This window comes from Rana temporaria, chromosome 1 (assembly GCF_905171775.1).
Source record: "Rana temporaria chromosome 1, aRanTem1.1, whole genome shotgun sequence".
In the NCBI taxonomy this organism is placed as follows: domain Eukaryota; kingdom Metazoa; phylum Chordata; class Amphibia; order Anura; family Ranidae; genus Rana; species Rana temporaria.
Genome location: NC_053489.1, coordinates 242,622,907 through 242,641,154, shown reverse-complemented (window position 1 = coordinate 242,641,154; position 18,248 = coordinate 242,622,907). Strand labels below are relative to the sequence as shown.

The 18,248-nt window shown below is 42.7% G+C and overlaps 1 protein-coding gene across 1 annotated transcript in view; it reads left to right on the top strand.

Moving 5' to 3' along the window:
• The first annotated feature begins 1,513 nt into the window (after positions 1–1,513).
• The window catches only part of PES1 (pescadillo ribosomal biogenesis factor 1), a 43,105-nt gene continuing 26,370 nt past the window's right edge, over positions 1,514–18,248 (top strand). The window contains exons 1-5 of the mRNA XM_040352099.1: positions 1,514–1,653; positions 7,537–7,616; positions 9,349–9,502; positions 11,116–11,225; positions 16,071–16,242. Coding sequence (XP_040208033.1) covers positions 1,630–1,653; positions 7,537–7,616; positions 9,349–9,502; positions 11,116–11,225; positions 16,071–16,242 — 540 coding nt within the window. The 5' untranslated portion in view covers positions 1,514–1,629. The remainder of the gene's footprint in view (positions 1,654–7,536; positions 7,617–9,348; positions 9,503–11,115; positions 11,226–16,070; positions 16,243–18,248) is intronic.

The window sequence follows — 18,248 nt, the reverse complement described above, 5'->3', positions numbered from 1 at the left end:
TTATAGCACTGTTCGCTGTATAAATGTGAATGGTCCCAAAATAGTGTCAAAACTGTCCGATCTGTCCGCTGCAATATCACAGTCCTGACAAAAATCGCAGATAACCGCCATTACTAGTAAAGAAAAAAAAAAAGAATGTCATAAATCTATCCCCTATTTTGTAGGCGCTATAACTTTTGCAGAAAAACCAATCAATATATGCATATTGCGATTTTTTTTACCAAAAATATGTAGAAGAATACATATCGGCCTAAACTGAGAAGAAAAATAGTTATTTTTAAAAAAGGGGATATTTATTATAGCAAAAAGTTAAAAATATTGGCCCGGATTCACAGAGAGCGGGCGCACATTACGCCACCGTAGCGCATCTCAATGTACGCTACGCCGACGCAGCACAGAGAGGCAAGCAGGGGATTCACAAAGCCACTGCTCCCGAAACTGCGCTGGGTTTCGAAGGCGTAAGTCGGCGTAGGTGGAAGTAGGCGTGAGCCATGCAAATGAGGCGTGACCCCATGCAAATGATGGGCCGAGTGCCAGACAGATACGTATCATCAACGCCGGGACCTGGACGCATCCCTCTGCGCATGCTCAAAACCACGTCGGAACAACTGCCTAAAATACGCCGGATCACTGCCTACGGCATTAATGTAACCTACGCCCAGCCATATTCACGTCCAACGTAAACAACGTAAAATACGCCGGCTTGAGTTCCCTGGTGCAGTCCTTTGCATGTCTGCTGCTGGGTTACACCTGCTTTATGGGGCTTAACTTTACGCCGGACGTACAACTTACGCGCACATCGCGTAGCCTGCGTCGGGCTAACGTACGTTCGTGAATCGCCGTATCTCCCTCAGTTGCATATTTGAATAGAACATCAATGGGAGCGCCACATGCGTCCAGCGTAAATATGCGCCCACTCTACGCCGGCGTAGGCAAGTTACGTCAGTGGGATGAAGCCTGTTTTTAGGCGTATCTTAGTTTGTGGGTACGGCGCACAGATACGACGGCGCATATTTGCACTTACGCGGCGTATCTGGAGATACGTCGGCACAAGTGCTTTGTAAATCTGGGCCATAGTGTTTTTTTCAAAATTGTCAGTCTTTTTTTGTTTATAGCACAAATAATAAAAACCGCAAAGATGATGAAATACCACCAAAAGGAAGCTCTATTTGTGGGGAAAAATTATAAAAATGTCATTTGGGTACAGTGTTGTATGACCGCGCAATTGTCTATCAAAGTGCGTCAGCGCTGAAAATTGGTCTGGACAGGAGGGGAGTAAGTGCCCAGTAAGGAAGTGGTTAAAAGACATCAACTTTATAAAAACGATGAGATGTGATTCGGTTCAGTTATTTGTAAACCTTTCCTTTGTAATTTTAAACAACTTTATGTTACATATAAGGGAATGATTCCACGACGTCATACAGTACACAAAGCATTAGACTAGCACCAGTCACACACCAGTACTAAACTCATCGCAGAATGCCAAAAGCAAGGAAGGCCCCTTTGAGGCGTCCTTAACGTGCCTGTTTCCGTTTTCATCAGGCAAGTCACGGGCGGCCGCAGGGGTCCTGAACGGAGTGTGTGGACTACACGTGGGTTGTTCCGGTGAGGTCTGCTTAGCGAGACGTGATGGGTGGCTTGGAGAAGAAGAAGGTGAATATGACTTTTCAGACGTTTTCCTATCTAGTCACAGTGTGCTCGGTGTAATATTGGTTTCCCTGCTGTACACACAACACGACAAGGCCTGCAGTCCCAGTGATCCCAGCGTGCACATATACAGGCTGTGAGGAGACCATGTCGGCCTGCCCTGTGTGCTGTTTATACTGCAGATCATAGACGTTTACTCTGTACACCTACTTCTGTAGAAAATTGTTAGTAATTGACCCCTGCTTGCCTAACCCTGGCCTCCCTTAACCACTTCACCTCTGGAAGATTTACCCCTTTTTTAAGACCAGGCAATTTTTTGCAATACAGCACTGCGTTATTTTAACTGACAATTGCGCGGCCGTTCGGCGTTGTACCCAAATAAAACATTGTCCCGTTCCCCCCACAAATAGAGCTTTCTTTTGGTGGTATTTTATCACCTCCAGCATTTAATTTGTTTGCGCTATAACAAAGAACGAATGACAATTCAGGAAAAAAAACTGCAATATTTTTGGTTTCGTCCATTCACCAGTAGGGATGGGCTCAGGCGTGTTCGCAACTCCGCCTGCCCATGCCCACCAGGAAGCTGACACTGTCGCGGCACTCATCAAAGGTAGTGAGACATCTCCTGATCTATACAGCTCAGAGATGGTGACCTCGCCCCCCCCCCCCCATCAGGATTGGTAATGGAAGTGACGTTTCGCCGCCACCATCTTGTTACACCCACTGGAGTTTTGCATTTCAGTTATTTTTACCAGGAAATGGAGCTTATGAGGTAAAATACAGTATTTAGAAATCAGACAGACTGTTTAGATGTTGAATTTTAAAAGCAACGGTAAACCTACTTATCTCACAGGTTTGTTGCTGGTGGTCATAACCGCGCTGCTTTTAAAATTCAACATGTAAACAGTCCGATGGATTTCCAAATACCGTATTTCACCTTATCCTGTGAAAAATAAGTGTGAAATGCAAAACGCCGGTGGGTGTAACAAGATGTCCGCTTGTCCCTTCTCAGTGTATCCTTACTGTGGACGAGTGTGGGGTGTAGCAAGATGGCGGTGACGAAACGTCACTTCCGTTACCAATACTGAGAGGTCGCCTAATCTGACAGAACACAGCCGTGGATCAGGCAATGTCTCACTGCCTGTGATTAGCTTTCTGGGTGTCCGCTTCCTTTTGGGCATGAGGAGTTGCGAACGTGCCTGAGCCCATCCTTAATCACCAGGATCCATGTCTTCTGTACTGACAGAATGACACCCTGCCTTGTTTACATTGGTACACTAAGAGAATGCCAGTCTGCCTAACGATCAGCAGGGGTGTTGGCAGACAGCGAGCTGCCGGCAGCACGCACTCGCGCCCAAAACCCAGAAGTGCATGATCATGTATGTACACGTGATTTTGCACAACGTGGCCACCTTGTAGCAGTAAATCTGCTTTTGGGGTGGTGGGCAAGTGGTTAACTGTGTCTTTTATGCCCAAGGGATGATGAAAAGGACTGTTTGATCATAGTAGGTAAAGTTGAATAAAGACAATAGTCCATCCAGTTCAACCTGTGTAGGTGCACGTGTCAGTGTCTCTAATTATTTCCCATATCCCTGTATGTTTTGTTCTTTAAGATGCACATCTAAAAGTCTCCTAAAAATATCCATACTCCCCTCAGCCATCACCAATTGTGGAAGGAGTTACACATCCTTATTGCCTTGACAGTGAAGGTTAAAGCGGGGGTTCACCCTGTTAAAAAAAAAAAAAATGTTTTTTTTTTATTAGACCATTACATTCGGCATCGTAGCGCGAGCTACAGTATGCCGGTCTTACATTTTTTATCCCCGTACTCACTGTGCTATGGCTCATTGAAGATTCCGGGGAATGGGCGTTCCTATGGTGAGAGAAGGTGATTGACGGCCGGCCCTGGCACATCACGCTTCTCCGGAAATAGCCGAAATAGGCTTGGCTATTCACGGCGCCTGCGCATAGCCTGTGCGCAGGCGCCGTGAAGAACCGAGACCTACTCCGGCTGTCTTTGGGGAGCGTGACGTGCCAGAGCCGGCCGTCAATCATCCTCCCTCTCCATAGGCACGCCCATTCCCCGCGGGAGTCGGATTCTTCAATGAGCGATAGCACAGTGAGTACGAGGATTAAAAATTTAAGACCGGCATACCGTAGCTCGCGCTACTATGCCGAATGTAATGGTCTAATGATGTGAAGGAGGGTGAACCACCGCTTTAAGGTTAAACCGCTTCTCCTCCAATCTCATTGTTTAGCCCCGTGTCCTCTTACACTCCCTGAGACTTAATCGTTTTTTTCCTATGCTGAGATCGCCATTGACGTATTTGTAAATCGTATCTCCTTTTAAGCAAGGATACTTTTAGTACAAAGGGAAGGGTTTTTTGGATTTTTAAATGAGGCAATGGCCTTATGGTCCAATGCCTCAATTTCTATTAATATTGGGGGGAAAAGGGAGAAGTGGAACTTTACATGAAGCACGCGGTAGCAAATAAAACTAATTAGTGAAAAAATGTGTTTATTAATTCATAATATCTTATGTAAAATGTAAACACTTTATGATAATAGCATTACATAATTCATAATCCAAGAAAATATAATATATAAACATATGCAGTTAATACCAATGCGACCTGTTATCCTTCTGTCAATGTAAATAGAGGAAATTAAGTATGATGACAAAAAGTTTATAAAAAAACAAAACATATATTGAATAAACAAATGTCATAAAAAATCTTGTCAGCCCACGATTGATATAAGGTACGGACGGCAGTTGATAGTTCGATGTGTTTCGTGGCTTTTAGCCACTCCTCAGGAGCAAGATCGTAGCACACATTTATGAATAAAGAGCACTGAAAATTCACAAAAAAATAATATACTGTGTATATATAAATATTTTCTTTTTATTATATAATATAGGATGAGGGACCATTCCCCCGACCCCCCCCCCCCCCCCCAACTATATTTTACTTACAAAAATATCTGTTTGATGGTGTGGCTTTGAAGATTGTAAGCCAACCGAGGACATCAGTGTTTGCAGTCTTTCCTTGTAATTGAGGTCCTCCAGTCGTCTTATTCGTTTTGTTGCCCTTCCTTGGACTCTCTCCAGTTCCAGCACATCATTCCTGAGGACTGGTGATCAGAACTGGACAGATTACTCCAAATGTGGTCTAACCAATGTTTTATGTGGCCCCTGTGATTGACGGTCACACACTCAAGAGCTGGCCACGCTGGCTCCCAACCATTACTAGAGACTGTCTATTACAACTAAGAGCACACTTCTGGACACAGATGTCCTCAGCAAGGACCCATACGTGAGGCTGTCTGTTGCCATTGGGGAAAAACACATACTCTATTTGTCCCGGTGACTGTTATAACCCAGGGTGAAAGAAAAGGAAATGCCATGTTTGAGTGGTCACCAGAACAGGAATAGAGGGGAAATCTTCAAATGGGGACACTCATGCTGGTGACTTCAGGAATTTTCCTCACTTTGGAGCTAATCCCTTTAATTTCCATTTGCTTTTTTGACAGGGAGCAAATGGAAATCTCTCCAGTGGGACACAGATAGCAAACAAAAACCTCATAGGGGTTATAATCCTTGACCTTATGAATTTACTTTAAAGCGGAGGTCCACCCACTGCTGTAAAAATTAAAATCCAGCAGCTACACATACTGCAGCTGCTGGCTTTTAATAATAGGACACTTACCTGTCCTGGAGTCAGCTGATGGAAACCTCTCCAGTCAGGTGCATGCCGCCGCCATTGCGGGTAAGGGAACCCGGCAGTGCTTCACGCCGGGAACCCTACTGCGCATGCGCAAGGCTCTGCTCCTCTCTCCTTCTGGCCTGGCGACGGGGAGGAGGGGGGAGCCGAGTCGAGTGGTCTGCCGAGCCGTGGCGTCAATATCCGCGGCTGTAGCTCCCGGAAGTGGAAACAGAATACCCGTCAAAGACAAAAAGTGATGGAAGATCGCAAAAAGTTGTCACAAGGACAGGGTCACCCCCTGTCTTTGATGACTTGCTTATTGGGGATTTACCCTCACTCAAATTTTTTTTTCTCACTTCCTGTTGTATTTCTGGAACAGGACATGAAGGAAAATCTTTCCAGTGGGACCCACAAATCTGCCAGCAATTTTGGCTATACATACATGTTGGAGCCTTTTCACACTTGTGCAGTTGGATGCAGCAGAACTTGCATTTTGCAATTTTCTTCTTCATTCAAGTTGAGATTTACTTCTTCCCTCTCTGTGTTGCATACAAAGTAGAATTCTTACCTTTTAGCCCCTCTTTGGATACCTTCACTGTGAAGCCCCGGCCTTTACATGAAATATGTGCCAACTGCACCCTGTGCCTTCTGCAAATGCACATCCCTTGCTCTGTTAATTGCTATGGCAGGAGCCTTACCCCTGGTGGCCTAAGCTATAATATTAATGGGGCGTGCAGTTCACATGCACAGTAGGATGAGAACGTGTATGGGCCAGGTACCATGCAAACTCTCTGTGATAACAAATAGGACCTTTTTAACAAATGGAGGAACAAATAAATTCAAAGCAACTGTGGCACTAGTAATTAATCAGTTTTTACACGTGTAGGAAACGGCTTTAAGCCAGCCATAGATTGAGCGATTTTGGTTGTAGGAAAGAAATCGATTTTCGCCATCAACACAGTCAGTGTTGATGGGGAATCCCTCCCCCGGAGCTATGGTGTTCTTCTGGTGGGGAAAGCATTACCCACCAGCAGAATAAAGTGATCCCTGCTGCTGGCAATAATCACATGAAAAATCTGACAGGCTGGTTGTATCCAAGTTGATCAATCAACTCGGTTACATTCAGCCTGCCAATACATGGTTCGAATCTTTGCCGGTTCAGCCAGTCTATGGCTGGCTTTACTAATATCAGCACCACCTTCTAAATTATATGCGTTTTGTCAAGCCTATGTACAATTGTGTTTTCAGTCACTTTTTTTTAATTTATTTTTGTGAAAGAAACTCCATTTTTATTTCAAGGCATCCCATCTCATGGTTTGCTTGAGAAACCTTGAAGGTTAGACTATCATGGGTTGCTATCCAACACAAACATCAATGCTACCACACTGAAAAACACATTTCTGCCTCTTCTAAGGGGCTTTATTAAGGTATCAGCAAGGTGCACTAGCGCTTCACTGTTTAGTCTGTGCCCAATTCACACAGGGCATCAACTATCCCATTAAAAACTCTGATGGAGATGAGTAGCAGTGTGTTGTGACTGTGTTGGCCATCAACAAAAAGAGAATTTTGTGTATAGAGTGATATTACTCATGAAGTTATTATACAGAAACTTTTTTCTTTTCTTTTTAGCACCCAAAACTTTTTGTCAGGTTGATGGCATTTGAATCTTTGTTTCAGGTCTAAAATTGTTTTCTGACATCAGTTCATATTGCCTGAAGAGGTCAGGGTACCTTGAATGTTTTCACTACAATCTATTTAGTTAGCCAATAAATGCGATCACCCCAAACTACTACTTTTGCAGTTGAGATGAAAATGTGCCTCCACTGTGGTACCCCCATCACCTACACTCAGACCAAGGACAATATTAATAGAAGGTAAGTAGAGGCTTCAGAGAGCTCTTAAGAGTCACAGGTAGCAGATCTCCACACACCCGGAAGCAAGAGAAAAAACTCTTGTGTATTTCTCTGAGAGCCATCCTAGAAGTGTTAAAGGAGGTGAGGTCTGTGGGGGCTGCACCAAACATCAGAGCAGAAACTTAAAATTTTACCAAATCACCATGGGTGAACCAAACCTTATATGACTGGAACAGTCCTCGGTGATGAAATAGTTTAAGAAAGTAAATTCTTAGCGTTGGCATATTTGTCTTTCAATGAAATGGTGTACTCAAATGCATTTTCTCTTTCAGTACGAAAGTGGCGCTGCCACCAACTACATAACAAGAAATAAAGCACGAAAGAAACTCCAGCTGAGCTTACCAGATTTTAGGTTTGTAAAATTTTACCTGACATGTATTTGTAATTCCTATTTCTTTTAGAGTGGAAGTAATTTTGCATTTTCTTTAGCACTTTTGTTTTTCAAACCCCCCCCCCCCCCCCCATTTCATTAACACGGCAGTAAAAACTTGAAAGCAACACTCAAATTTATCCAAATAAATAGTTTTGACTGGAGTTCCACTTTAATCTACTTTAATCTAGTTGCTGGGGCGTATTGTTACTACAATCCATGTGTCCTCAGGATGTTTGTTGCAATGTAAAAGGTAACCCCCCCAATTAAAATTAAAATTGGAAATCATGCATTTAAATGTGTATTGGGGGCCACAAAAGATGTGTATACATATCCAAATTACCAGGGGGGACGTATTAAACCAGAACGCAGGGCGTTCTTTGGACATGCCTGATTTACAGCATTTAAAAGCACCCATGCTTGTAAAATATATATATTTTAAAGCAACCCTGTCAGTTTAAAGAAAATAAAATCCAGAAGAAAGGTCCTCCACAGTAGGACTCTCCTCTCCAGCAGCCCTTGTCTCCTACTTTTCCTCCATTTTTACTTAAAGCGGGAGTTCACCCATTTATTAATTTTTTTTTTTCTCCCCTTAGATTCCTGCTCGTTCGCTCTAGGGGAATCGGCTATTTGTATTAAAATATGATCCATACTTACCCGTTTTCGAGATGCATCTTCTTCCGTCGCTTCCGGGTATGGGTCTTCGGGATCGGGCGTTCCTTCTTGAGTGACAGCCTTCCGAGAGGCTTCCGACGGTCGCATCCATCGCGTCACTCGTAGCCGAAAGAAGCCGAACATCGGTGCGGCTCTATACTGCGCCTGCGCACCGACGTTCGGCTTCTTTCGGAAAATCGTGACGCGATGGATGCGACCGTCGGAAGCCTCTCGGAAGACTGTCAATCAAGAAGGAACGCCTATTCCCGCAGCCCATACCCGGAAGCGACGGAGAGGATGCATCTCGTAAACGGGTAAGTACTGCACATATTTTAAAACAAATAGCCGGTTCCCCTAGAGAAAACGAGCAGGAATCTAAGGGGAAAAAGTGCCCTCTAAGGGTGAACCCCCGCTTTAAGGGTACTTTCACACTGGGGTGGTGCCAGCATTGACGGTAAAGCGCCGCTAGTTTTAGCAACGCTTTACCCCTGTTATAGCAGTGCTTTTTGGCCACTAACGGGGTGCATTTAACCCCCGCTACTGGCCAAGGAAAAGGTTGAAAGCGCCTGTGTTTTGTGGCGCTTCGGCAGCGCTGCCCATTCATTTCAATGGACAGGATGTTTTGGGAGCGGTGTACAATACCGCTCCCGCACCACCCCCAAGGATGCTGCTTGCCCGTCCTGCAAGTGCACCGCCCCAGTGTGAAAATTCAGGCTTTCACACTGGGGAGGCATGAGAGGCTCTTTACAGGATATAGTGTGCTCCAACCTTCCTCTTTTCAATAACGCACTTATGAATGACAAGCCTGTGGTGTTAGTCCTGCCTACCTTATTCTGAAATATTACAAAGAATATTATCGCCAGAACCCCTACTTCTGCACAGGTAAAGGACGCAGAAAGTGATTGGCTCACAAGATTCCTGGCAAAATCATATTTGGCTAAATAAAAGGGAGCACGTTGGAGAAGTTTGTTTGGGTTTACAAACTCTTTTGCCATCTCCCAGTATGCAGCGTCACTATTACTGGTATAAATGGTAAATTTGTTTTTTCTTTTTTCCTTAGGCGGCTCTGTATTCTAAAAGGCATCTATCCTCATGAACCGAAGCATAAGAAAAAAGTAAATAAAGGATCTACAGCCCCTCGTACATTTTACCTCGTGAAGGACATCAAGTTCCTGCTGCATGAGCCCATTGTGACAAAATTCAGAGAATATAAGGTGTGTGTGTGTGTGTATATAACTTTTTAAAAATCTTACAGCGAAAATTAAAAAAACAAAATGTTAAAGTGGTTTTAAAGCGTTAAGGTTTTTTTTTCATCTTAAACGCATTAAGGTGAAAAACCTTCTCTTCTGCAGTAACCTCCCTTCCCCTTTTTACCTGAGCCCAATCCGTTGCTGTCTCCCTCCTCATTGGGCAGGTTGATAGCAGCAGGAGCTGTTGACTTCAGTTGCTGTCAATCAAATACTGTGACACAGGATGTGGGGGGGGGGCAGGCTCTGAGTCCCTCTTTATGGACACAGCAGCAATGCTCATGAGCGAGCACGCACGGGTGCCCCCCATGGTAAGTGGCTTTTCGTGGGAGTTCACCCGTGGAAGTGGAAAGGCCTGCAGCTCCAGCGGGTAACCCCAGAAGAAGAGGATCAGGCTGCTCTGTGCAAAAGCATTGCACAGAACAGGTAAGTATAGACATGTTTGTTTTAATAAAATCCCAAAGGTTTAATATCACTTTAAACTTCACTTTTATTTCTATATGCTTAAATTATCTGGGACCTATTTTTTTCCCATGGTTGGTGACTTATCTTTTGATACAGATCTTCAGTACTTCAGGTTGCTGCAGTCATAAGTCTGTCTGTCAGTCAGTCTATGAATTGCTTTTGGAGCTAGTCCCTCTAGCACAAATTATTAAATTAGGCTGAAACTTTTTTTTAAAGCACACAGCATTGATCACAGCCAGTGAGGATGGAGCTGATCCCCACTCGGTGTGTCTTATAGACATATAGGGGGAAATTTACTAAAACTGGTTCACGCAGAATCCAGAGAAAATGTGTGTAGTAACCAATCGGCTTCTAAGTTTTAGCCTTGGTTCACATTGATGCTGCTTTGAAATCACGCTACTTCACTTGAAGTAGCGTGATTTCAAAGTAGCAAGGTCAGCGCAATTTCAGGTCTACTTAATAGACATCTTTGTTGCTTCATGCACAGATATCTATTGATGCCACACCTGAAATCGTCAAAAGTAGTGCAGAAACTACTTTTGCAAATCGGTGTTGCACCGACTTGTCATGCAATTTTTATCTCTCAAATCTCTCCAATGTGAACCTAGGCAAACTGCTAAAGCTTAATTTAGAAACAGACAAACTTAGAAACAGATTTGTTACTATGCACAGCTGCACCAGATTTTAGTAGATTTCTCCCATAGAAGTGGCTCAGGAGCATGCATGAGCGAGTGCACTGAGCAGGGTGGGGGAGAAGAGCATCTGGGCTGCTCTGTGCAAAGGCATTACACAGAGCAGGTAAGTGTAACATGTTGTTTATTAAAGAAAAAAAAGCACTTAAGTCTTGCAGGTTTTTCTGCTCCTCCTCAAATGTATTATAAAGTAAAGCATAGTTCACTGTATTGGGTACCACCTGCCTTTTGAAGATTAAATGGCTTTTGCTCAATTGCCTCCACCAGAAAAAGGGCAAATTACTGCAAACTGATATGTAGCAGAATATGAATTCTTTAATATAGAATTAATTGTTATACGGGTGTAGAACACTCAGCACATGTAAATCTGTTGTATGTTCAGATGATATATACATTACATATGTTTGTCTATTTATTTTCAAGGTTTTTGTACGTCGTCTACGTAAAGCATATGGAAAGCAAGAGTGGGATGCAGTAGACCGAATTAGAGAGAACAAGCCAACTTATAAATTGGATCATATCATTAAAGAAAGGTAATCTATTCCCATTGATTCCACTTTGTTTCTACACTACTTCCTTTTTAGAACATTTTATTTAAAACAATAATGTGCATTGTGGCTACGTAATAGAAGACTGAGGTGCTGAACTTACTTGGCTTTCATGTACATTCAGTGCAGATTGCCAAGTAATAAGCATAGTAGTTCTTAATTGTCAGATTAGAGCCCACTATTAATCTTGTGTCTATTTATTTAAATCTTTTTATTTCTTCCTGGAAGCCCTGTTGATAAACTACAACATTACAGATGTATTTGCAAAGAACCAGGTTTGTATTTATGATGTCAGAAAAAAGAGCAGTCAGTTGTACAGCTGTTCAGGAAATACAGGTTCTCTAGGTGTGCTTAGTAATACGATCCATAGGGACCATGACCAGTCAGAAATACTCTTTCATCTCCATTCTTGGTTGCCTTTTGTTAATGCCACACCATGGCTTTTTACATGCTTATTTGATAAGCAAACCGATGCTCTAAAAGCCTTAGATCGTGGTACATCTGTTGTCCTCAAATATTGGTAGCCCAGCTTTCATGCTTATACTCGGAGAGAGAATTACTGGAGTGTGAATAATCTGTTGCAGCGCTGCATAGAAACCAATCTGCTTCCAGGTTTTATTATCATAGATTAATTGAACAAGCTGAAGTTTGAAGCTGGCTACCATGCAAAGCTGCACCAGATTCTGAGCGCTCCAGTTTTATTAAATCTTCCCCTTTGAGTCTTTAAAGTCATCAACGTTGGAACAGGAATGCTGTGATTTCTGTTTTTCATTTGCTGCCTATTTAAATCATATGAACTTTGATTTATTGAAGTCAGGCACAGCAAGGCAACTAACCTTCATCTTTTTTTTTTTTTTTTTTTTTTAAGAAGACCAGCAATTGCAGCCTTTTTTTCTTTTTTTATTAAACATATTTTTAGAAGACAGACATTCGGTGTGTCAACATGAGTCACCCACAAAATAGCAGCTACGCAGAACCCAACAGTCCTAACCTGACTAACATAGTCAACTAACCTTATCGTAACCCCCCCCCCCCTTGTCACAGCTCAGCAGTACGGGCGTGTCATACTGTAATCATAAGCGGTGATATTCCCTGTCCAGGTGATCACACTACCTCATAGTCACCATAAAAAGTGTTGACCACATACCAGGTTCCGGGTTACCTTGATGTTATCTATACATTATAGTCTATACCATATCTCCCCTACTTGGTACCTGCATTTGGAAACACCCCGCACCTTCTTGATGTAAAGTGGTACCCTAGGATGATTCAAACCTATCCAACCCTGCTGTTGGATTCATACCATGCCCTCCACACATTGTCAAATTTCTTACCACAACCCCTGGCCCTAGAAGTGGTTTTATAATGAGGTAACATGGAGTTTACCAGCCCTTTCCAAAATATTACATCAGGGGCTCTTGCATCCTTTCATTTTAGTAGTATGGCTTTCTTGCCGTAGCAGCAATGGCAGCCTCAATGTTTCTTTAATGGTAGGTGCCTTTTTACTCTTTTTCCCTGCATTTGCTTACCTTGAAGTGCAGAGACTGGAGAACCCATGAAACTCATCCCTTTATCTGGTCTTGTAGAAGCTGATTACTTACAGTTGCATACAGTATATCCCTTTCCAATCAGCTTTTTCCATTATGCCATTGTAGCACCATATTTGGCAATATTTTTTTTTTTTTTGACCTAACAGCTAAAGTAAGCATTTAATAGGCACTTTATATAATTTGCTCCTTTATGGAAACCTGTAGTGGATAAAGACCCAAGCTGTCCTTTTGAAGATACTAGTTTCAAGTGTAGATTCAATGAGTACTTTCAAGAGATAAATGTAAACGATAAACATTATAATCTGCATGCTTGTTCCAGGTCACCAACTCAATATATTAAAACCAGAGATAGCCAGGCACCTAGCATTTTTTAGGCAGGCCTTCATATTCTCAAAGTAATTTTTTTAATTTTCGGTAACCACTCGTCGCCTGGCCAACGTAAATATATATATATATATATATATATATATATATATATATATATATATATATTCTCTCTCCAGATAGCACATGTGTCAATTCGGGGGCGACATGGAAGTACAACCTCTTTCTCTGCCTCTCTGTGTGCCACCTATGCTATACACTGAAGAATGAAAAAACTGAGAGACAGGAACAATGTTGATAGAGCTGTGTTCACTATGGTGACCTACCGCTCTGATTAGTGATCATAAGTAATGCTCCATATTCCCATCGCTCAGGTTCCTGGATAAGCTCTCAAAAGTTTGGGTGCTTCAGCAACAACCAGCTGGAAACTGGTTCAGAAAGTCACACAGGAGTTATTTGCCAGCACACCATGGATCAACAAAGTAGCATCCAAACAGATTGTTTATCGCATGATCACGTGACAAGAACAGTGCAAAGTTTTGGAGTCACGCAGGGCCCCTTCGTCAGACATGCCTGATGAAGGGGGTCCTGCATGACTCTGAAACATTGCACAATGTCTGTGATCGTTGGCCAGAGCAGTACTATGTCATCTTGGTGACACCGCACTACCCTGGTGTCAGTGGTGTTACTTTTTTTTTTCCTTTTGTTTTCTTTTATAGCCTCATCACTGCCTGTGTTTAACCCCCTTTAAATGCTAGGCTACCACACCACAATCACATACATTGTGTGTGGTTGTGAGCCAGTTACAGCCCAGCAGTAGTGCCTGCTCAGCATGACATGGAGTATAATTCATGCTATTGTATGTGTACCCCCCCCCCCCCCCCCCCCCCCCCCCCCCCCCGGCTGCTACTTTCCCAGCAAAAAGGGGGAGTGGTTGAGGGGCAGTAAAAATGCAGCTGTGGGCTTTTACAGCCCCCCAACCACAAGTGTCAACAAGCCCTTACTCGCTAAACCAGCCAGTTATAGTGTCCCTGAAAACCACCAAACCAGTTCCAAAGTCACCATAAGGCCCTAGTCATATGGGACATATCAATGCATACCTTGTGCAAGTGCTGTGTTTAACCGCACATGAATGCAAAGGTGTTCCATTCTTCCCCATGCAGTTAGTCCTATTGGTGTCTATTGGGACACAGTTGCTGCACAAACACAGCTGCTGCTCCCAATCTGACATCTGTGTAGGAGCATAGCCTAAACACGGACCGTGTGAGATTGGGGACCTGCAACCGCATGGATGTCCGATTGGGAGAAGCCGTTGCATTCCAGTAGCCATAAATGGGGGACTGCCTGCACAGGAATGCAGAGAACACCTGTTTATTTCAATGACGGTAACACGGCCCTTGCATGGAGTACACATTGATAAACTCTTGTGTGAATGAGGCATAATAGTACATGCAGTCACAGTGCCCCCAATCGCATCCACACCAATCCCAGTGTCGGCATAAGGTCACGTTCACACAGGGCATATTAATGTGTACCCTGTGTAAAGGCCATGTTTACCCACATGGGAATGAACAGAACACCTTGCAGGCAATCCCATCAATGTCTATTGGTACGCAGTAGCTACAAAGACACAGCCACTGCTCCCAATCTGACGACATGTGGATGTAAAGCACCAAACGCAAAAAGTGTGACCATCCAGTCACAGCGTCTTTAATCGCCATCACACTAGTCAGTTTCGCTAGCCAGCAGCAGTGTTTCTGTTAGCTAGCCAGAAGTGCCAGTGTAGCCCTAAACAGTGTCCCTGATCTTCGCTGCACCAGTACAGTGTCACCAGAGCCAGTGCAACCAGCAGCAGCTTTCCTAATAACCCTCACACTAGTGCAGTGTTGCTGCTGCCTGTACTGATCCTGGCCTAATTATTGACAACATTTCTGCATGCTGTCTGGACCTTTGCTTGTTTATTGATCATGTCTCTGCCAGCCGCCTGAACTGACCCATGTTGGTCCCGCTGAGTACGTTCTTGAGGGACACCAGTCGGCCATCCCCTGTGGACAGCTGCACTGCTGGAACCACAGAAACTCTCTTGTTCACCCTTTGTTCAGCTCCCTGTACTTCCTGGCCGGTGAACATGGCATTCATGAGGGTAGCCACGTAGGTATGGCATTCATCGGTAGGCTTGTTTGGTTTATTGGAACGGGGACTGCTATAGGCGATGTTACATTAAAGTAGAACTATAGGCAAAACTTTTTTGTTTCCTTTATGGAAAGAGTAAGGGACGGTTATGACACCTATCGGATTTTTTTTTTACCATCTGTTTCCCATTGCAGAGATTTCCCTTCACTTCCTGTCCCATAGCCAAACAGGAAGTGAGAAAATCCTTGCAAATTGAGGGAATTCCTTGGGGACCTCTAGAATACAGGAACTAGTGTCAGTGTCCCCATTGGAATATTTCCTCGCCTTATAATTTTCTGGGGACAACCCAAAATTTGGGCTTTTCCTTTACTTTCACTTTCATTAATAATGGTAAATGGTACAAATGGAGAGGATGAATCTCCCTAATGGAAGCACAAACAGCAAAAAAAAACTGACACTCTTTCTTATCCATCTCCACTCTATCCAAAACTAACAAAAAAAGATTTGCCTTTTAGTTATACTTTACGCTATATTCCCTCACAATGCATACAGTGGCAACTATTACAGTACGTTGATTTTTGTGAATAACAAGAAGCAACGTCCGGAACATAATCGGTGAACATTTAAAAAGGCTCACACATGTGGTATCCCCATACTCGGGATGAGTAGTGGAATGTGTTTTGGTGTGTAATTCTAATATATATATATATATATATGTGTGTGTGTGTGTGTGTGTGTGTGTGTGTGTGTGTGTGTGTGTGTGTGTGTGTATACTGTAATAAAAGCTCTTAAATAACCCTGCAAGACATTTTTATTTTCTTAGGTATCCAACATTTATTGATGCTCTCAGAGACGTAGACGATTCCCTTTCCATGTGCTTCCTTTTTTCTACTTTCCGGCGGACTGGCAAATGCCATGTGCAGACAATACAGCTTTGTCGTAGGCTTTCTGTGGAATTTCTCAATTATGTCATTGCTTCCCGTTCATTGCGCAAGGTGAGTTGATATAAAGAAAAAAATCATCTATCTTGTTTTTTCGTATGTAGAGTTGTCTTAATTGAACACTAGATGGCGCTAATTGAATACAGGCTGTGGCTGATCTGTAATGGTAGTGTATGTCCACCCTAAAACTAAAATCCCTGCATCTACAGACATCCACAATCTAGTACTAACCTATATAGCCCTGTAAAGAAGAAATCCATATACATACCTTTTTTTTAAGCTGATCCCATCTCCAGCGGCAGAAGCTCTGCGGAGGACACAGCCGACATGCCATGGCTGACAGCGAAGTGTAGGATCGGGTCAGATCGGCTGCAGAAAAGGTATGTATACTGATTTCTTCTTTACAGGGATAGATGTGTTGGAACGTGGATGTCTGTAGAGGCAGGGATTTTAATTTTGGGGTGGATTTCTACTTTAAAGCTGATCTTTGGGAACTAAATAAACTACCCTCGCACTGGGGCTCCTACCACACTGAAATGGTTAAATGCTTGTTTTGTAACTGGGAAACTAGCACAAAGGGCACTTGCTTGTCTTATGCCTCATACCTCCAGCAGCAGGTTCTCCCCTTTTTTATCTACAAATCTCTCCCCATGTAACAGATTAAGCGTTCATGCATAAGGCAATTTCCTGTTGCTTTTTCATACCTGGGGAACTGTAGGTGCCATATACAGCCTTCTGTGTTCAGGAAATACATTGGACACGCATTTACAGGTAAATGCTGATTTAAAGGAGCATCTGTGTTTACAAGAGTACTGTTGCTTACAGCCGTTCAATTGCATGGCAAGCTGTATGCGGCACCTGCAGCTTGACAGACGTGGAAAAGCACTGAAAAATTTATGCTAGGCATAACAAACAAAAGCCTATATAAATCATGTGCGTGATCCCCCAACAGAATGGTAGAGCCAAAGTTACGTTAGTAAAGTGTGTTTTTTTTTTTTATTGTGGTCCTCTTGTGCGCACAGCCAGATGTTGGGCTTTAAACGTGGAAACTTAAAACAAGATGGGTATAAATTTGTACAAGAACAAAGAATTAAAAATGTTTTTATTTTGAGCAGTGGTGGACTAATGCACTTCTGTGGAGCTATTAAATATATACTATTTAAAAAGTGCAAGGTTTACAAGGTTCTGGGACTTGCCACATCTTGTAGCTGCATTTGGGAAAGCACTAACTCTTGAGTTGGTATAATGCCCAGGCAGTACACCTAAGAGTTAGGCAAAGATGAATGTTATTACTGTGTGTTTGGCTTTGTTTGCACAGCTTTTCTGTCCTGCCATTTATCATATTATACAGAAATAATATACGGTGTCTTTTAATTTAGTCAATTAACTTTTTTATTTATGTATGTTTGGGTATTGTTGGTTAATGTTGCATAAACCAAGGCATGGTTTATAATGGGTAAGTAAAATATTAACCTAAATGACTCTTAAAGGCTCATTATCTTTTAAGCTTTTATGTAACAAGTACTAAATACTTGGCTAGAGCTAGATCTGTTCAATAAAAGAAAATCAGTTCTGAAGATTGTTCTTTAAACTCTTCTTTATTACCAAGTGTCTTTTTTTTCTGTGTAATGTGCCTAGTTAGCACAATGGTTTATCATAAGGTTAATATTTTATGTTATCGGCTATATCAAACTGGGGAGACGTTGACTGGTAGTGCCCTTAGTAGGGTTATTTGTCAGCCAGATGTGCATTGCTTAGTAGAATATTGGAATGCTAATATATGGGAAAAAATTAGGGGTATATTTATAAAGCAGTGACTATGACATTCACTACAGGTGAATTTAAATTACCTTTTTTTTTCTTCCTAATGTTTGCTGTTGTTGAGACTACTGACAACTGCTTAAAGGGTTTGTAAAGCTGTCAGTGTTTTTTTTTTTTTTTTACTTTTTATTATCTTTACAAGTTTTTGTTTTTATCAGCCCTGTTGGGGGGGCTTTGGTGAGATATTGGGAGTCTTAACAGACCCCTGATATCTCCTCTTTGAGGAAGGGACTAAGAAC